General features: G+C 44.5%; 1 protein-coding gene across 3 annotated transcripts in view; it reads left to right on the forward strand.

Moving 5' to 3' along the window:
• Positions 1–19,953, forward strand: part of LOC117216559 (transcription factor Sox-2-like) — a 117,206-nt gene extending 97,253 nt beyond the window's left edge. The window contains exons 3-4 of one of the 3 annotated variants that reach the window (XR_004489382.1): positions 65–191; positions 7,215–7,372. Coding sequence is in view for 2 of the 3 variants with exons in the window: in XM_033463340.1 (XP_033319231.1) it covers positions 18,744–18,822 (79 nt within the window). In the remaining variant the exon portion in view is untranslated. Of the gene's footprint in view, positions 1–64; positions 192–7,214; positions 7,373–18,743 lie in introns of those variants that run through there. The other 2 variants (XM_033463340.1, XM_033463341.1) reach the window with 2 other exon arrangements.
• The last annotated feature ends 2,049 nt before the right edge of the window (positions 19,954–22,002 follow it).

A 22,002-nucleotide genomic window follows, 5' to 3' on the forward strand; every position in this document is an offset into this window, starting at 1 on the left:
ATCACGCTGATTATCCGCAAGGATTCGACTGATCGCTCAGACGTGTTCGTGGTGTGTGTTTCAGGGATTGGAACGCGACGAGCAACGTGCGCGTACAAGAATCCTGGCCAACGTGAGCGTCCTTCGGCACGGCGAACTCGAACCTCTTCAGCACCGAAGGATCAGGCTCCTTGATTGTTTCGCGCCTGACGGTGAGTTCTTTCTTCATCACGAGATTAGATAAGCCGCCGATTTATGTGCTTCCTGTCATCACATTTTCCTCGTTAATTGTATAGGCAAGCTTGTTCCGCGTGACTGATTCTCGAATCGGTTTGTCTTCGCGATGCTTCCATGCAGCGATTACCATAGCGATAATCGACGGTGATCGATAAAAACATCATATCGTTATCATCATTGGATCACTTTTTTCTGCTAACCGTAGGGATTAAAGTATCGTTACTCTTACTATCAATAATATGAAGAATTAATCCTTTCGATATGAGTTATTACGTCATTACGACGTCATTAGATTTATCGGAATATACGGTTCTACGATAAATGGGATCGTATATTTTACTTGAAAAATTATGTTCGACCTATCCTTTTCAAATTCGAGGGAAGTACAGCGCATATTATTATCATTACGTTACTAGAGTCGCTGTTAAAGGAAAAATCCGTATCGATGGAGTCGAAAGGTAGCGCTCATTACGCGTTAGTATACAAAAGAGGCAATAAACGTGAGAGATGTATAAACAATTGTAAAGAACAACGAAGTGATACTTTTATGTTTAACGTTAACAAAGCTTAATAATAAAATTGATAACGCTGGTATCGGTCATCGATAAATTGTTGATATAACGTTACGCAAGTAGATTGTCGAGATTAATCAAAATTACCAAGTCTGGTGAAAAGAGGTGCCTACAGGACACGTTTCTTCAGCCTGAGAAACGATGGACATCGGGTCGGTCCAACCGAGAAGGCAATTACACGGGAATTAATTGATTCAAGGTGGTAATTGGAACGCCTCAATCGAGATCACCGTGACACATCCACGTTACCTGAATATTTTCGTGCAATCGAACATCTATCGAACATCTCACCAGCGGACTCTCTAACGCTGTGACCGGATTCTCCAAGTCGGATTAAAGTCGCCGATTGAGTGTTTTGGCCCAGTTTCGACTTATACGACGAGTTCGTCCCGTTCGGCTTAGCTAGACGCAGGATCGATCGATTCGCCGATCCAAAATCGGAGAATTTAATTAGCAAAGAATGTAAATTAAGAAGAATTACCGGTAGAGAGAAATATTCAAAGTTAAATTGGGAAAAGGACAGCTTCCGTTTCGTTTCGACTTGAACGACGCTTCGTTTCTTCGTTGCTCAAAATTGAATAATTTTTATCGTTACTTATAGCAATTGATAATTCTCGAGCGATTTATAATTAGTAGAATTATTCGATCTTTAACGAATCGGTTTCCCTTTGGACTTGATTAAAAATTAAAACGTTAGACAGGGTAAAATGACCAGAGAGGCCGGCTCGTAGGATAAGGTGTCATCGTGAATTTTTTCGAAAGGGAAAGCTGGAAGGGTAAGACGAGAATGCGCCTCGTCATTCCACGGATCTTCGTTCGATACCGCAGGAACCTTGAAACGGGCTTCAGGAGCTTCCAGTACAAACGACAGCTATGAAATCGCCGATGATTGCTTCTCTCGATTCATCCCCTTAGCAATTCTCGTTTCCTCGATCCTCTGAAACTGACACGCTCGAAATTTTCGCCTTCAGCTAGAATTTATTGCCCACTCTACAACTGCGAATCCCAGTTACCACCGGTTCGATCCTCGATACGCTTTAAGATCCAGTAAATTCATATTCGAATATATTACGATCCACCGGGAGAAATTTGACGAAATTTCAAATAAAACGTGTCGTAATTCTCAACGCTTAATTCAAGATAGTCACGTCGACGCAATAATTACTCGTAATCGATTTGCGCGTAACGTCGATCGAAAGCTGAGGTCGCGACGCCGATTTTCCTCGGTGGTGGATTTTCGCTGATTCATGGAAACAACAAGGTCCGAGCAAAGGAACGAGAGCTGTTGGTTCCTCGATAAAGATTGACTCGTCAGAGATGAAACATCTATCCCCCTGTCTCGTTCTTTGCTCCGTAATTCCTCGTGTATACAGGACTAATGGGTTATTTCAGGTAATTAGCTGCAGAGCCCGTTTTCTTCTCCTTCGCTGGCAAAAAGCTACGATCCTGCTTCGCCGCGATTTCGCGCGTTCTCTCCGTACACCTCTCTATTTACGTATACCGAGTCGACTTCTCCGCAACCCTCCAACGAATCATCTCTGACCGATTCCTTTCGCGTCGACGTGGTTAATTGCGATACAGCCTGCTCTTTGCCCAGGATATTAAACCGGCCTCGGAGATGTCCCGTGATAAATCGTTCCTCGACCGTGGATTCTCCCTGAAACTTTTTCAGTTCGTAACTCGAGAGAGCCTGCGATCGTTTTTAGTATAAAACAATTTCTGAAACTGGTATCCCAAGTGGAGTTCAATTCCATCGAATTGTCCAATTTTCCTCGCAACTTTCAACACAAGTTCGAATCGACGTTCCTACGTACTCTGTCGTCAAATTATGAAACGTATTCGAAGAGAAGAAGTGCAAGTACGCCACATTTGGCGACAGCTAATTATCCATAATCGTTAATTACGTGAAATCTGGCAAACGCCGGAGCAAACAGTATCGGAGAAACGATCGTTTCCAGTATAAAATAATTCGCGACGTGGATACCAATATCAGATCGTTTGATCTCGCCAAATTTTTCAATTTTTTCCCGCAATGATAAAATTATTCCTACACGCTTCGTCGACAAGTTGTGCAATACATTCGATCGAGACACGCAAGTACATTACAAAGCCAATTAATTATCGCGATTTAGCTTCTAAATTCTGATAAGCGATCGTCGAGACAGATGGTATGGAAATATCAAAGGTTATCGATTGTTTGATACCTCTGAAATGATTTTCGAAACTGCTACCCCGAATAGTAATAATTCTATCGAATCGTCTAACTTCCTTGAGAAACGAAGGAAATCATTTCCATATACTCTGTCGTCAAAATTATACAACGTATTGATCGAAGGAGCAAGTACAACACCCTGAGGGACAGCCAATTAATTATCGCGACGCGATCTTATGAAATCTAGCAAACAATCGTCCATACAGACGGTATCGAGCGCGATCGAGCCCCATCCTGGACAATGGGCCGAACGTTTATCGAAAGAAACGATCGCGATCCCTGGACGTTTCGCCTAGGGCAGTGTGTAATCGGCCGATTAAGCGCGACCGCGGGCCTCGGGACCCGTGAATTTGGCAATTACGGGCCAGTGCTAATGACGAGCGACCCGACGCGAGGTAAAAAGGTGTCGAAGGTGGCGGGGAAGGCTTGGCACCTTGGAGAAGCCGTCTCTGCCGAGTCACGGCGTGTAACGAACTTGAGCTGGACTCGCCTCCTGCTGCCCCGCTCGGGGCTTCTCCCTTTTATCGACGATGCCAAATCCCGGCTGACCGTTTCCCTGTCACAGGATGAGGCATCATTAACGCCCGATACCTGGCCCGGTTGCCTCGGGAACGAGGTTACACCTTGATTTGTCCATCCTACTCGTTGTTTTGTTTGTAGCCGCGATAGGAGGGCTCCTTTGGTACGATGGTTCACGATTGGCTGAGTTCGACTCGATGCAATTGTTGAGATTAATCTACTTTGCATCTTTGCAACATGAAAACGGCGAATGTTTCGCGCCGAAGATCAAAAGTAAATTCAGTGATTTAAGAATAAATCGAGATATCCATACGGGCAATACAGGTTTCTTTGGAATTAATTTACTTCGCAGCAATGAAGATCGTAGGTTCTTACGTTGCGATCGTCTCATAACCAATGCAGTTTCCTCTCGTCGAAATTCTCAAACAACGGAATATATCGTAACAGAAATAGAATACAGTTTAAAAGTTAAAATTTAACGGAAAAATCGTAAAAAATTGCAATAGCCTAACACGAGAAATTCTTAAATTCTTACTGGTTAAATTAAAAGTTCTTCGAGTTTCGTGCTATTTTATCGATCGTTATTTTTATTTTGAATAATTTTGATCGTAGATAGGACAGCCGTGGACTTATCGAGGAACGATTAAAGACGAGTGGCGAAAACGTTGGTAGCAAAATCGTAGAAGGAGGCTGGGAAGAGCGAAGAGCCGAAGGTGGCTGGTTCGTTAATTACTGATTTTCCTCGGTCCGCGTCACTTTTTAATTGACGCCAGAAATTGAACCAGAGAGCGGGCACATCGCGCTCGATGGCTGAACGGTCGTTTCTCGTCGAGTCATCCTTCGTCCCTCCTCTTCTCCTCCTCTTTCTGTCCGAATCATCCTGCTAGGATCGAAATAACGCATCTCCCAACCGAATTCTATATAGAAACATATACAGAGAATCGGCTACGGTAGTATCTTCGCGAAATCGTAAAATCGAAACTCGTTCTGCAAGAGTAAAATTAAGCCTTTGCGTTGCGAGCTACGTTTTACCGTGACTAGTTCGCAGGTGTAAATCAGAGTTTCGTTCAACAACTAGATCAGCCTGTAAGATTAAAGCTCGAAACAGATGTCTCTCTCTCTCTCTCTCGATAGATTATTTTTGTAACAATTCAACTCGCAATTTACGAGTATATTCTATCATATTATTCATTTGGGAATTCTTATTATCTACTGAACTCTATGGAAGTAAAATTGAATCACGGTTTCTGATGGAGAAATAAATCAACCTGTACGATTAAAGCTCGAAACAGATTCCTCTCTCTCTCTCTCTCTCTCTCTACAGATTATTTTTATAACAATTCAACTCACAATTTACGAGTACATTCTATCGTATTATTCATTTAGAAGTTCTTATTATCCACTGAACTCTATGAAAGTAAAATTGAATCACGGTCTCTGATCGAGAAATAGATCAGCCTGTTGAATCGAAGCTCGAAACAGTTTCCTCTTTCTACACGCTTCTGTATCGATGCAACAATGTATCACTCGAGTATCGGTGCAATTTCCATTCTACCATGGTATCTATTTATTCTTATTGGCCGTGAAATTTATTGATATAGAATCAATTCGCATTATAGTTTCCGTCTAATTGTAAAAGTGGATCGATCGAATCAAAGCTCGAAACAGGTTCCTTTCTCCGCATCTTCCGATCTTCGCTCTATCGTGGTATCCATTGAAAATGTTATCTATCCAAATTACCGATAAAAGGAATCGTTAAATTCAGACGCGCAAGGTTACCGAAGAAACGACACGAGACGAAACCGCGAAACGGTCAGGCACGTTTTCCAGTCTCTGGGCAGGTGTTCCAGCCACGTGTCTAGGTTGTCAGTTCCCGGCCAGTCGAGACACTGCCAATGACACGAATCTTTGTCTCGGCGGTACTGCCATCCGCCTTTTCCACCCCCGCCTTCGAAGGAGCGGAGCGTAAAAAGCGTAGAAAGGGATGGAATCCGTTTCTCTACCTGTTTCACCGGTTCGTGTCTCTGTTTGATGGAACGGTTGGTTGGTTCTGGGCTTCATCCTCGCCGTGTCTCCGTCAGCTAGTTCTCCACCTCCGGACCGCGAGCCTGTCAGCACCAGCCGGGCTTCTCACCCTCGTAAAAATAATTACAGAGGGTGGAGGAGGTTAGAGAAGGAGGGTCTCCTCGATATTGCCGGCCTCTCGTTCGTTCGCTACTATTGTGCCAATCGGATCGGCTGATAAGCTGCGGAGGAACGGGGCTTAATAAAAATTCATTTGTCACGGCCCTTTGGAGATGATGCGCGCGTCTTACTCGTCGTAATCTTCTTCTTCTCCTTATTTTCTCGTCTCTTTATTCTCCGGTTCACAGGGCCTCCTCTGTGACCGATTGATTTCGCTTTGCCCGTTTCATTGCGGCCCGATTACGAAACCCACTGTTTTCCTCGTCGAGTTAGCGAACACGTTGCGCGTCGCATTCACTCTTACTTCAATGGAATACGAAGCTTAACAATTTCAGTCTCCAGATATTAAACGATGGAAGAATAATGTTAGATATTACGTCTGCAAGTAAAGTATTCAAAGCTGGATATCGCAAAATTATTCTTTCTAAATGTAACGTCGGAACGTGCAAGAAGTTGCTGCTTGTTGCATGCACGACGATATTCCACGACATATGAATTGATCGAATAAATCGAACAACTAACATTATCAACTTTGTCTAATAAAAGATTAATCTACTGTCTTTGAAACGCTCTTTGTCACGCGTACCGCAGTAATTTCTGTAGCAATCGCGTTAATCCCACAAATAAATAAGCGAACCAATGAATGAAGTAATTTAAAAAAACGTAAATCGAAATGCACGTGCATTGTTCGTTATGCAGAGTTCATGGAGCGTCCCTGTCAGGGGAAATTAAAGCACGGGATCGATATCTGCTGCTAAATCGCGGATGTATCTTCGGGGAACGGGATAGGGGTAATTACTCGCAATTATTAATTACGAGATACGCGTGCTGCTCGTGTAGAAATGGCACGCGATGAAGGAAGGGGCGCCCCACGGGACGAACGGGTTAATAACGGTTCTGAGATCGTTCTAGCTCGACGCCTCGGAACAATCGATGATCGTTGATCCGCAGAATCGCGAAGACTGACAATTTTTTTATTTTCTTGCGCGCAAGTCCCGGCGGGTCGGTAGGCACAGCGAGAAATAAATTAATATTGCCACTTCGACGGTGGCACTGAAGGCTGATCACCGATCGAGCGATTGCCTCTCGTTTGTCCGCTCTACAAAAGTAGAACCCCTGTGTCCCTTTTCCCTCGCGTACCTTTCTTCTTTCGTCCCTTTCGTCGTCACGTATTATCTTCCGCGAGTTCCCGTCACGTAAAACCTTTCCAGTAACTTAAACCGATGTATCTTTCTTACATTTAGAACTGCTTTAAGATCTACAACAGCTACGAAAAAGTATTTGCACGTGTCGTCGTTTTTCGACACATTTTCGTAACCGTATGAAAGTATACTACGACTGTGAACAATACGGTTGGATTTAATTAATCGATATGTAGCTAAACGCTATAATAAACACAACGTGTGCAAATGCTTCGTCGTGTCCACGACACCTTGATAAGCGTGTATATAAAAATATAGCTATGTGAATTGAATAATATATTAACGTTATGTTGGTTGTTTTTGTTTTAGAACGGGAATACCGTGCACCGAAGCGCCACGCGAAGCTGCCCCAGCCCAGAACCAGTTATGAACATATGATTAAGCTCGTTTTAATAAGTTTTTATGTAGATCTTACGCGTAAGGATGTATGATAAAAGTAAGTGTTGAATAAACGAGATACGTTGAGACAGGAGGCGGCCAGTTATTTCCGATTCAAACGGACCCCCTATCTTCCCCTATCTTTCTAACTCGACTTACGAAATCAGCTTAAATAACTGTTACCAAACATGCGACGGTAGTTCGATTATTCGACGGACAATGAGATCGTTCGTCTTTTTCCCCTCACCATTTTCGGGACGTTCGAGTTCACCATTTTCGAGGCGTTTCCTAGCAAGACAAACACGAGGGAAACAGACACAAATATAGACAGAGCCATAGGCGTAGACACAGACGAGGAACGCACGGAGAAGAAGTCGTCTTCGCCATCGAGTCGTAACCCTGGCGACGAGACACCCTGGCCATCCTCGTTCTCGGGAATTCCTCTCCTACAGGGATGAGCAAACTCTCCCCGTGGTGTAACCCACCCTCGGCGGATAGCAAGTTGCAAGGACGAGGGTTGCTGGCGAGGTCTCGCCTGATTGGCGGCCGTGGACTATCGACCAACCCGCGACCGGCCCTTTGTTTTAGCCACCACCCTTCGTTATATCGAAGGTACCTAACCTGAAACGGAGGAAGATGAGCACACTCTCCAAAAGAGATTTCTTTCCTGGCTACGTTTAGAGAAAATCGAGATGGCTCGCCGGAAGTCTGCGTTTTTCCACAGAAAATTCTTTTTCGCTTTACTCCCGGAACAATTATTTAGGGTTGGTATTGAAGTAATCGGGTGAGGAGCGATATGGATCTCAAGGTTAGTCTACAGATGTGTCATCGCATAATTTGGTTAGATTATAGATTGATTTCAAGATCCATGTTGCTTATCACCTGATTCTTTAAATATTAATTCTTCCTTAATTTCGTATTGATTTATCAGATAGACACGCGAATACGCTATAAGTAATTGTTAGAGTTAATGGCGAAAAAGCTAGTATTAGATTGATAGATATTTTAAGTCGATCTGCAGAGTTCACGATACAACTACAATACGAAGAACAATGTTTCTGATAACAGTCGTGACTCGTGACAATGGCCAAGCCGAGATCTAAAATGCACGGTATGATATTTGTACTAGAAAAGGAACAAAACGTGGCAAATTAAACAATCCTGGTTTCAAACCAGGTTACATTTACCTCGTTCAAAGACGACAAAGTACGCAGGGGTTAATAAAGAGAGGAAAAGATGTCGAGTTATAAAGAGCGAAAGAATAGTAGGAAAAGGCTCAGAGACGCGTGTGTCGAAACTGGCAAGTCGAGGGTGTGCGTAACGATGAAAAATCAGCGTTGCCTCGCACACAGAAAGAAAAACGAGAGATTCCGAGTGACATTAAGGAATGATTAAAGAATCATTAGGAGCGTAGTTAGAGCAACGAAATCTTCATTCTTCCCTCCATCCCTCTCCAATTACGGAGGCGTTGATGCGCTCTCACCCCCCTGTCGTTGACCAGCATTCCTCGGAGTCCCCATTTTTTTAATTAATAGAGCGTGCTACAACGAGCCGGTGATGCCTACCGGGTATACCGCACACGTATACACCGACGAACGCACGCAAACACAGATAAGCGAGCGCAGTCGCGCGTCATCGTCGTCGTCGTCGTAGTCGTCGTCGTCGTCATCGTCGTCGTCGTCGTCGTCGTCGTCATCGTCGTCGTCGTCGTCGTCGTCGTAGTCGTCGTCGTCGTCTGTTGGTGCGCGAAGAGAGGGCTGCGATTCGAGCTGAAGGAAGAGAAGAGAAACCGAAGAGGAAGAGGAACGAGCTGCCAGCAGAAAGAAAGGGGTGGGCCGCGAAGGGTTTTAACGAGGATGAGCGAGATAAACCCAACTCCGACTCCGTTTCGCTTTATCCACCCACGCTTTCTTTCTTTCTCCCACCTTTCCTTTGCACCCTTGTTTCTCATCTAACTCGGATTTCTCTCTTCTTTTCTCTTACGTTCCATCGGTTTGTCTTTCTTTGCCTGCGTTTTCCCAACGCACCCTCTGCCTCGATCCTCTTCATTCTTCTTCACGCAGCGTTTCCTCTATCCTCTTGTCCCTCTAGATTTATCCTTTATCTTCGTTCTGCTTCGATCAACGACTTCGTTCCTCCTTCCTCCGTATCTCTTTGTCCGTTCTCGCTTTGTTCTTGTCTTCTCTCCGCGTGATTCTTTCTCTTCATTGTTCATCGACTCTTTCGTAGTTTCTACTCTTTCCAAACTCTCGGGTCGTATTTACGAATCGTACGACGACTTGCCAAAATAAAAAAGAGATAGTCAAGTTCCTTCCTCTCACGGATTTTTGGTGCGGGAGCCAAGGGGGATTTTTCTTTCGAATCTCCGTGGAACTCTGCGGAATTTCTTAGACAGCCAGAGCGTTTCTGCGATACTCGTGCTTCGTTTACCTTTTTCTTTTTTCTTCGCATAATCTGGTGTTGTTTTATTGGTTGATATACAATGTTATTAAAAATAGTAGAAATCTCTAGTTGCAACAGAGTACGTTTGAAGAGAATCGGAGAGAATGACTGGAAAGAGATTGATGACGCAACTCATGCAACTTCACCCGCTGTGTTCTAATCAACGGAGTTATCGATTAATAAACCAACATCTTCGATATATCGACCGGCGGTTTAATTAACTTCGCTTCGATCTGGTCGATTTTGCCACTAGGTAGAGCCGACGCTACGATGATTTGTACAGACGCGTATTTAAACCGAGATATCACGTACCTCCCATTCATGCGATATTAATATTTCCATTGATACTTATATTTCAGCCATTGTTCCGGGACAAAAGGAGACCGTATTATTTGTCGTAACGATATTTTTGTCAAAGTTATTTTTTGGCTGTCGAACGATGCCTAGAAACGTCGACCACCCACTGTATAAATTCCTGTCATCGTTGTCAACGTCCGTGGTATCTGTTTTCTATTTTCTTTTTCCCCCAATACAATCCCCGATAGCGAACGCAATAAAAGAATTCGCATTCGTGCTTCGCAAGCAGTTGAATTTGGTTCGGTTAATTGTCGAACGTTTCACTGTCGAGCTGTCATTGTTAATTAGGCTAATCGTTTGCCACGAGAAAGAATTTATGTTATGTAATCGATATACCGCGATGCTCGGCAGTCGCATCTCCTAGAACATTAATTAGGTGTACAATCAATAATTTAGCAAGCATTCTTCGCGACTCAGCTCGGCGAGAAAAGCAAGACACGGTATGTATCATCGTCGCGCGAACTTTAATTAACGCGTGTGGCCAGAACAGCGTGGACCAGCGTCGTCTTCGTCACGCTTTCCTCTTACCAGCGGCGTCGAAATGATCGAAGAATTGTCAGATCGTAAAAGGGTCGAAGCCGATCGCGCGTCACGTCCTCGCTGCGTGTCTAATGAAATGAATCAACCGGGTGGCATTACACGCGCGATTTTCTGTCCCATCGAAATCACTTTCTATCTTCGCCTGACAACGAGGTTCCATCGTGTACTCTTTGCTTTCCGGAGGAACGAACCATAAGTATTTTAATCGTTCAAAAAGAACAACTTCGATAGTGCTTGTCACAATAGATACTATAGCTAGCAATTAGCTTTTTTTCGTAGTAAAAGAAGAAACGATTTCCGTACACCGACTATCACAGTTTTTTTTTTCTAAAAGGATGTTACTATACCCTGTAAGAAAAATATAAAAGCAGAATGTTATATAAACATAGACTGGCAAATGTTTTCTTAAAAAATTATAAGAAAAAGATGACATAACAATGGACTGTTCTTTCGTAGCATGAAAAATAAAGGCAGATTGGCGGCATTATATCAACTCTATCTGAAAGTGTTTAAACGTAGCAAATGGACTAACGAGGTAAATTTTTTGTTGGATTAACGCTGGATTAATTCTTGTTACGTAAATTTTCGTTTTATAGCGTTTCATATTCTCCATGGAAAATTTAATCCCACGAACTTGAAACTGGAAATTTTGTAACACGAGTATATTTCACGCGCGGTGGAAGAATTTATTAAGAACATAGAGGACGTATCGATTAGTCTTGATGAACGTTGGCGAAACTGAAAACTTATCGGGGATATCAAAATACAGCGTACATATTCGCACGATATCGTTACATGTTACGCAAGTATTGTTGCGGTAGACGAAAAAGGTGAAAAATGAATGGAGAAAGCGCAAGAGGAACGCCTCGGAGCGACGCTGGTTGTCAATCAACCCTCTCTCCCTTGCCAAATTACTGTCAAACGCAATTAGAATTGACATGGTGAGCCGAGGCTAAACCAGAATCGCGAGGCAAACCCTCGTTAACGATTTCAACCCTGAGGCCCATCCTCGGTCGCTATTTTCTCTTCCGCCACTAATTAATACACCTCTCTCACGCGTGCGTCAATTTTACTGTTTCGCTTTGCTCCGAACCCTCTTTCGCTAACCTTTGCTCTCTATCAAGCTAGAAGCTTGGAATATCAAATTTTCATAACCGAAAGAACCGAAATTTTTTAAAGACTGAAAATATCCAAAGAGAGAGAAAGAGAGAGAGAGAGAAGGAGCGCATAAATCACGCTTAAGTAAAGCAGAGAAATCATTAGAAAATTATTATATTAATAATTCTCTAAGAAGTGAAATCATCTGGTGGTGTCGCTAAATATCGTAATTTACCAATATAGCGAATAACTGACTGTTCAACTATTCTGCAAAGTAACTGACTGTTCAAATATTCTGCAAAGTATACGCTTGCAATAAATAATTTGTAACTTCTATGTAATTTCCAGGTTGGTTTTGAAATTTTACTATCGCAATCGTCACTGTCGTGTCTCGTTACAGTGGAAATGAAATTTCAAAATCTTTCGTATTACCCGTATAATATATTCATCAAAAATTTTCTATGAACGTTCAAATATTTTAGCGTAGATCGGTATATTGAACTTTGTAGAAATACGAAGTTCTGATCGATTAATCGTCCCCTTGATACGCTAGATTAATCGTTACGTCCCACGTGAAACCAGTAGGTGTCCTAATACTTACAAACAAGAGTATACGCAAGATTAACGAGTTCCTTTAAAATATTCAGTTTTGCCATGCAAAATTGTATTCAAATTCCAGTTTGGAGGCTCGCAGAGAAGTTGCCGGCCGACAGAGGACAGAGAAATAGAGAAACCAGTCTGCGAGCTGGAAGAATACCGAATGTCGAGTGTTATTAATGCACGTGTCTAACGGCACTCCTGTCCGCGCGGTCGTTTTGCAATCACTGTTGATACTCGACGGTCTGTCGCACCGATACCGAATGGAAAAAAAAACTGTACCCCTCTCTCCATCAAACGCGTTCTACAGCGGCGAACATAGTCGAAATATGATCGACATTCATTAATCTCGAACGTTCCCATTCACCCCCTCCGTAACGAGTTCACCTTTCGCACAAAGAGTAGCAACCCTCGACGTGGCGGATGCGCGAAGTTAGCGACGCGATTAAAGCACGTCTTCGACAATTTCGACGAGCAGAAGAAGCGTCGACCTCCCCTTTGTTCGCGTTATACCCGACTTTATCCGAATTTATTTACGCAATAAAAGTCTATGGACCCAGGAGGATTTCTCTCGGCGGGAAAAATAAAGAAAAAGGAAGAAAATCTCGATCCATTCGTTTCGTTTTCGCGGCACCTCCGCTCTGTTCTTACCACTTTTTTATTCGAATGGAACGATCCAGCACTCGGCGAGGCGATGATATATATTAAAGAGATGCTTTTTGGCAATAAACAATCGCGCTCTGCGGCCGCAGGCAGTTAGCAGGAGCATTAGGGTGAATTATTCCGGCCACCCAGCGTAAAAAGTCTCATGAATCACGGGAATCATGGGCTTTTTGCCCTCTCTGGCATAGGATCTTGTTTCTCGTCGTGTGGAAGCCCGAAACTACGCATTTCATTTTGTAGACACAAAGATTTCCAGCGTGTTTCGCCCACTCGAACAATTTCGCCGATAATAGATACGTAATTGAAAACCATTAGGGATAACGGAAAACAATTAGATACAACGCCGCTCATAAATATCCGGATGCTTTGGTTAATACCTAGTAACAGTATGTGAATTTTCCCATAGCGTGTAAATTAATGAGAAATTAATAATAATTAAAGGCTTAGCTTATTGCGCTTATCGCGTTTCCCATCTTGTCGATTTAACCGTAATTTTAACGTAACTGAAATACATCTATACGATAGCGTATTACGACAGGCATACATCTGAATAACCTAATGAAGAAGCTCTAAGAATGACAACGGTTATAAGGATTATACGAATCATTCGATTCGCGCATTGAGTCGCAAATATCCTCAAAGGCGACAGCTGCAATTGCGGCAAACGCGAGGGGGTAGTAGCGTGCCCTTACCCTCGACTCGAACACACTCGCGGTAAAAAACAGAGCGCATTTACGAAGACAGAGGAGAGGCACACGTACGTGGACACGGTAGCGGGGCCATCGTTCATTCGAATTACCCAGAGACGGTTCTTTTTCATTACGGTAAGAGCCGATTGCATTTTTTTACGTCCCTCTGCGACACAGGGGGTGTCCAATCTGGAGAATCATGTGGAAGGAGGGCCATCTAATCACGTGTTCCTGGCAATCGTGTCCCGCGTCCGCCCTCCATGGCTTCGCGACCCCTCCATCTTGGACACAATCCTGCCAGAGAAAGAGGAGAGAGGCCGACGAAGGGATGTCCCTTCTATTCGAGAACCGTAGGGACACGGCCTCCACCTTCTTCTTTTCCATTCTTTTTACTCTTCCTCCTTTCTCCTTCTCCGCGTTCTTCTCTTCTCCTTTTTCTTCTTTCTATCGGCGCAAATCGCCCTTTCACCATTCCGAGGGCGCTTCCTCGATCGTGCTTAGCGTAGGTTGGCGTAATTAAACCGCGATTGAAAATTAATCATCGCGGATCGATTTCGTGCATCGCCGTCCCGCGAAACGGTAAAAAGAAGTTCGTCCGCACGAGCCGGTGGCTCAAGGTCTCCTTTGATGTAACCGCGAATCAACCTAACGCCAACCGTTGCTTCCCTCTCGTTCTCGCTATCCTGTCGTGCGTGTAAGCCGCTTACGCTAATTATCTCGTGCTTGGCAAATCATTATTTTCGCGTCCCGCCGAATCGTTTTTCCCTGCTCGCTCTCTGCATCGCGGTACACCATCGTCTTCGACCTTCTCGAACTTCGTCTCCGCCTGACCCTTCGAACGTAAGAGGATCTTTTGGAAGATTTACGACGAGCTACGGAGCGAGCAATAGTCCTCAGAATTATTTGTATCGTAGTCGCGACCGCGAGAACGTTCCGATAAATCTGCTTGCAAGATGACGTCGTTCGAACCGGCGAAGAAGCGAACAAAATCAAAGAGATGGATGTTTTATCATCGATACGATTCGAATGAATTCTAAATTCTCTATCTTGGCTGCGATTTCAGCTCTTCTTCATTTACCACGTATATTTGAACGTTGGACGGAGCACGTGGAAGGGACACCAGCCTCCTCGCAGACTCACCATTTCCAAGAAAGTTCCCCGCAATTACCGATCAGACCACCGACCACCAAAGAACAAGACGAAATTAAAAATCCTGCAATCCGCGCTTCCGTGTCCCTCGAGGAAGGAGACGCCAACGGGGATGAAGAAGACTTAAAAATCCCAGGATCCCGGTGCCACTTACCCGGAGCGGAGCACGGGTGCGCCAGCGTAAATTGTCAGCCAGGACAATTCGACGAAATCACCGATCAGCGGAGCTCCTTATTTCGACTGGAAGCGAATGGCCGTTGAACGGTTCACGAGCAAAAGAATTAAAGGCTCGCGCTGGTCAACCAGTTCTTTCTTCCTCTTTTTCTCCTAACCGATTCCCTTGGCGCAGACGGTCGAGGCAAGCAGCCAGCCAACTTCCTCCTCGTTCCTCCTCCCTCCCCCCCCAGCAGGAAATCCCAATAATCCACGATGAGACACAGATTGAGTCTCCCAGAGACGGCGGAGAGAGAGAGAGAGAGAGGAAAAAAGAAAAAAAAAGAATCGAGCAGGAGAAGCGGTCGACGAGGCAAAGCGAGGCTCGGATAAGAGGGCTGGCGTAACGGGAGAAGAAAATTGGAATCCTTCCGGGACGGAGGATGATAAAATTGCGGATGGCCAGGTGTTACCGTAATCCGGATTGAGACGGACCGTCCGAGAGAGCTACGCGCACATACACCTGCACCACTTTGTACGGAACCCTATACGTTTTCTTGTTCCCGCGTGATTCACGTTCCTTTCTGGCCACGTGGATTAGAATCGTCTCGGTTTCCCGAGAAAGAGACGTTCCTGTAACTTCAACGAACGCTACGAAGGGGGTCGCGCTTTGCCAAACTACGCTTCTAGCGGCCGCTGGCTTTGGCTTAAACCAGTTTACACCGTGCGCGGGTTAACTTGCTCCGCTCCTGGAAATTGTGGCTGCGCGTACTGCGGTAGACTAGTTTCACAAGATGAAAACTTTCCAGGAGCTGAATCGAGCGTTGCAATCGATTCCTCGCGTTGCGAGTGGAATTGTACGAAATTTCAGGGAAATTGGCCGAAAAAGTTTCACATAATTCGCGTAATATCTGTAAACTTTGTATCTCTAATTTCATATTCCTTCCCCTCTTTCTTCTTCTTTTAAACTTTCTGCTTTTTTCTTATCCTACGTCGCTCCGCTTTTCCATACTTCTCATGCTTTTTTGCCCCTCCCTTCTCATTTCATTTCCTTCTTTATTTTCTCCCCTTCCCATGCTATTTTCTGCTTATTTTAACTTGTTCCTAATGTAGGCGAAATATTTTTGCGTCTCGTTTGCTTATTCAATGACGCTAAAGGAAAAGAAGACAGTTCGTTGCGATGGTCCCCGGCCTCTTCTCAGATCGTTATCAAAGCAAACTGGTACGAGGCGTGGAACGTTAATTCCAAGGGAACTTACATATTACACTACCGGTACATAAATCCTGGACCCCTTCCACGTGGAGGGGATAGAGGAAAAGGACAGCGATACGCGCGTCGATTTAAAAAGACGCGATCTCATTCGGGTCGCTAACGGGCGGCGATTATTCGGATCCAGCTGCGGAGGACGAGCAAACGGCAGGACAGCGCGAGCAGCGATCGTAATTTGTTTCCAGATCGTATCTTCAAAGTAAGTCCGCGTCGATAGGGGAGGAACTATTCTCGCGGAACAAACGGCGGAACGTTCTCCACATGGTTGTACAGGAAATCTAGAAATTCGTGGAAAAATTCCAAAATACAATCCTTGATCGACAAAGACAGAATAATTATAATCGAAACTGTATCCTTTTGTCTTTGATTAATCTGTCGTTCGAGATGTCGAAATCGCTGCCTTAAGAAACCAATTGCTATATCTGAAAAACCGCCACGCTGCTGCCTATGCAGAAAAAGATCCTGAAAAGAAGTGGAAATAAATTCGCAATAAAACTGTCCACGAGGCGGTGGACCAGGCAGGCTCGAGCGTGTATGGCCTTTTCGCGAACGAAGCAGCAGGATCAGGACCATGGTCCTGTATCGTATATCGCACATATCGCATCGAAGGATCGGTGTAAGCCGGTAGCAGTCAGTTCTCTCCCCGAGTCCGAAGGCAGCAGCAGCAGCAGCAACAGCAGCAACACCACCGCCACACTCGATGCGCACAATTAATATCGGGCCGTATCTCTGATCTCTCATTATTACCTGGTGGTTGCCGGTGTGTGAGGGTGTAGCCGTTCCCGCAGGAACGAGCCTCTCGAATGTTCAGCCACGGCTGTGTTGGTACCGGCTACCGTACACCCCGGGACACCAGAGTCGGCCATGCATCACCCTAACGAGCCGGGCATCGCGTGCCGATCTGTATTAAGGATTTATAATCCTCCGGACGCGGGAGAACTCCTAATGTCCTGGCTGAGCGGGAGATATTTGCCTATAGGCTCGCACGATCGCGCTGGACGCTTCCTTCGGCCACGGGGAATCACCGTGTGCCCCTCTTCAAACAAATAGGCACACCCACGAAGACTTTTTTATTCCTTTTCTACGATTTTTCGTGTTTCTCCTCCTTTTCGACTTTTTGCTCAGTGGCAGCGTAACGATATTCGATGAAGACGTCCTGCTCCTTCGAACGACGCAAAATGAGATTCTTTCGTCGATCGAGTCGCTCGCAGGATCAACTCTACCGAGATTGATCGTTCGATTTCCGAAGAATTAGACGCTGATACTAAAATTAAGATGTATTCAGAAAATGGAGTGTGCCTCGGTTGTTTGCCTCTTGACTAATTCGATTCGCCGTACGGTTGTCCGACGATATCGATTCGTAAGAGCAAAAAGGACGATGTTGATCGTCTCTGGTACCTCGTCGAAGTACTTGGTCGATCATCAACGCCCGACAGATACATTGAAAAACGTCTTCCTCCTTCTCGAGTCCCGGAATAAGGTTCTTCCGTCGATTCTTCCAACGTCAGGCGATTATTCGATCATCAATTTTTAGGAATGCAACGTACGATCTTCCGATATCCTCTTGAATCTGAAAACGCACGGCTGGCTAGTACCTTCCGACAGGTAGATTGTCTCTGCCTAAACACATATTAATTAGACTCGCCGCCAGCAGGAAGACATAACTCGTTGAGGGATGAGTGAAGGATGACGTGGTCGCGGTGCAGTTTCCGAGTGTCGTGTTACGTCTAGGTGTGTGCCGTTTCCTCGGCTACCCCACTCGGTCTTGTGGGTCCGCGATCCAGGGGCCTGGTGGAGCAGGGAGGATCCGCGGGTGGCCCCAACCCGGCTACGGGATCGTAGGCACCGTACGTGGGCTCGGAAGAAACCGAGCACGACGCTACCGGCGCATTAATAACACTGGTAGCCGGTCATATGTTAAACGTCCACCCTGTTATGCACGCCGCTACTGCCACCGTCGGTGGGTCAGATCCACGGGAGGGGCAGGAAAAAGGAAGGGGGAGAGGGCAGGATGCCGTAGGTACGTTTTACCTACAGCGACGTGCTCCTCCGCGCAACGTGGTCGCGGTGCAGATCACTTTCTACATATCTACCTGCACCCCTCTTCCGCTTTGATTCCAGCCACTTTTTTTCCATTTTCGTCGAGACTTTGACTAAAACTTTGTCATCCCTTCGCAGACCAGATATTTCGCTATGCGAAGATCGCAGGCGAAGAACGCGATAAGTCACGTTCCTCGCTTCTCATGGGAAAGCAATTTTAGAGTTCAAACATGTTGTCTCGATCCCACGTCGAAACTTCTCGTCGCGTTCGATTTTCCGATTAAATGTTGAAATATATAAATATTTCAACCCCTTTGTGTATTTAATAAATATTAATAACATCGGTTATACGTAAACTTCTCTAAAATACATCGAACTAATAAAAAGAATATAGAATCAAGCTAATATTAGGATACAGAGTAGTTGAAGTTCGCAACCGTAGATCGTGATTGTCTGTTCCAGGTACCGATACATGTGGAAGAGGTACGGGGATCAACATCCAAACATCTGTTCCTGGGATTCCTACTATTCAGAGAAATAAAAATGAAGCCAAGGATACATCCGGTGTATTCGTTCTTCAACGTTGCAGTTGATACGGATGGCCAAGGACGTCTTACGAATTAATCAAACGGTGTTTGACCATCAACGTGTGATTAGTGTCGCTATTATTGTGATCCGTCCAACGAACGAGATCGACGAACAGTTATCATTACCGGGGGATCCACGATTATCATTATCAACGGCGCGGCAAACGAGAGCTGCCGGTTGAATAATTCATACGCCACTCACGACTCGTCCGTTTCTCTTTCTCTCTTCCACTGGCTTTTTTTTCTTTTTCTTTTCGGTGGGTTCCGCGGCCGCAAATGAGAGAAAGTACGTACAAATGAGAGGCCCGAGACGTCGTGCCGTAGTGACTATACGCATCGTTATAAATCAACCATGTGCGAGGATAAATCGTGATGTTACCACGCTGTTTTGTCGTTCGTTCGCGTTTCCTCTCGCATTGTCTTTCCCGTTTTCCCTCGTCATTCGCGAATCTCGCCGACTATTTCGTCGAAATAACGACTCTCTCGATACGCGACGCCAAGCCAATTCCAAACAGCGACACTTGAAAAAGGAACAGACCGAGAAATTTGTCCTCGGTCATCTTTCTATGACGTTCTTTGGATTATTTAAAAGGCTGACTCGTTCTTTCGTTCATAATAAATTTTATAAGCGTGAAAGAATCGTTATCGGCACGCGTGATAAAGCGTTTCTTAAAAAAAAATCGAGAATCTCTCTGTTCGTTAAAATAAGAGTGAGGTCAGAACGTAAAAATTCGAGGACCACGACGCGGTTAGGAAAAAAACTAGTAGCAACTGCGATCTTTCGAGAGGATGGCGTTAAAATAAATTGAAAATTGGAGAAGAAACAGGTAAAATCGGAGAGAACGTGCCTCTGACGGTTTATTTCTGTTCTACCTGCTGGCTTCTTCCCCTTTCTGACGTTTTCTCGTTAATTATTCCAAGCGTGCGCGTATGCCACTGGAATATACGCGATCGTAGATATACGCCCGCGTCTCTTGCGCAGCGTGACGCTCGTTCGTGAAACAGAGACGACTACGCGGCGGAGGAAAAATCGCGATTTTGCGTAGATTGAGACGGTTGGGTGAATAAAGTATCGGCGAAACACGCTTGGTCTTGATTTATTCTCCCCGAGATCCCTTTGGCCTCGACCATTTGCTGTAATTCCCAAGATTTTGAAGACTTTAACCGGAGGAAGGTCTTTCGAAGAGGAGAAAATATTCTCTCCAAGGTAAGTTAGTAATTCGAAGATGTCTAGCTCGGTGTCGGAACTGTCTTAGGCGTGAGCGGGTCAGAAATAATTAATAGTCACGGTCGAATCGCATTTTGGAAGAACGGTGGACATTCCTGAACCCCCCGAGCTCCTTGGATCCAGCAACATAAATAACGGAAGACGGAACCCGCGGTGGGTCCTCACGCACCAGGAGGAGTCCTTAAAATCCGACGTGCTCCTCCCTCGATTAATTGCAGTAGATCCCTCCCCGCCACGATTAACTTCGCCATATTTCCTGGCATTCCTGATACGGTGCATTCTGTTCCGATTGTGCCTCGTTCGTTTTATATTTTTTTTTTACTTTTATCCCTTTTTTCTTTTCTTTTCCTCTTTTTATTTTTTTTTTCTTTTTTTTTTTTGTCCAACAATCGTACATTAAACTGTGCAATAATGCAATAACAAGGAGGTAAAGGGAAAATATCACGATACAGGCTATAAATTGGATATAAAATTGATGTCAAACAGACGCAGAAACGCATGCAGCGCTCGGAGCAAATGTTATTTTTCACCTGACATTGGTAGCATTATCATAGAAGGGGGGCAGCTTCCAAGAATTGCCGGAAGTATCGTCGAATGTACCGATGTCTCGGCGTTCTTTGCAGCTGAATGGAGAGCGGAAGTCGGTAAATTTATGTCTGGAATTCGTTTACATGCACGCGCATCCGTTTGGTCGTTTCGAGCAGATAAGGAGGAAACCAGAAAGGAAGCTGTCTGCTGACAATAGGGAATTCCATAACGTTTCTCGAAATATTTATCGCGAAACAAAACAAAATATCACGTATTTTCAATTTAGAGAAAGAATCTTATTTCATCGAAATTTTTTCCAAGTAATTTTGAAAGAATTCCGATACCAACTACTCTGCCGCTTGTTCCTTAGGAATTTTTCAATATTGTCGTAACATTTCGGTGCAGCAACGAAGCGGATGAGTGCGTGGAAAGTCCATGTACCAACAGGCGGAAATAAATCGTCGGTGGTTAATAAGCTGACGCGTTGTCTTTCTGATTTATGTAGCCCGACGCCTCCTCTTCGGCCAGTAAATTGCTACACGCATATATGCGTGTACGGCCGGCGTAAACGCGTCCTGTAAGGACAACACGGCGGGGGACATGCGGAACGTGATCAGGACACCGGTATCCTGGAAGCTGTTACGTTGACACGATCCGGTTAGCATCGTAAATAACGGTAGATCGATATCTGATATAAACGTGTATACGTACCGATGACAGTTTTTGATTTAAGGAAATTCTGTCGCACCAATTAACCGTACGCCAATCGTTTATTTCTCGAGCTTCTTCGTTTCGCTGCTTTCTACTGGTTTATTAATAGTCGTTCGATTCGCCATATCTGACAGCGAAATCTATGACTCTATTTGCACGAAATTTCTCCCAATTTCGCGTACGCGTTCGATTTCGATTGTAAATACTTTAAGCGCGAACAACAGAGAGATTTTGATTATTAAAACCGATTAACAGACTGGATCGATTATCGAAACACCGATTAATGGGACATTTGGAGATGGATGTTTGTAAGAAAAATTGTAATATAAAAATAGAATGCGTTAAATTCTTGGTAAGCGTAACTTATTTTTTACTATTAATATCTATAAAATAGTTCGAAGTAAATGATCTTCTATCGTATGAAAACCGTAGATTTGAATCTATATCGACGATTATACTTGTTAAACCAAATCTCGAAGGAAATAAGAAGAACAACCGGCCTACTCTTCGAACACACAGCGTAATCTATTTTAACCCGGCGCAGACAATCGTTAACCGTGAAATTAATAACTCTCCATATTTCACGGTTTTATCTACACATCCCCCATTTATTAGCTGTGCAAGAAGTCACGGGGTGCATCGGAGGTTAATCAACTTAACGAGTTTG

Source organism: Bombus bifarius, unplaced genomic scaffold (assembly GCF_011952205.1).
Source record: "Bombus bifarius isolate JDL3187 unplaced genomic scaffold, Bbif_JDL3187 scf7180000010271, whole genome shotgun sequence".
Lineage (NCBI taxonomy): Eukaryota > Metazoa > Arthropoda > Insecta > Hymenoptera > Apidae > Bombus > Bombus bifarius.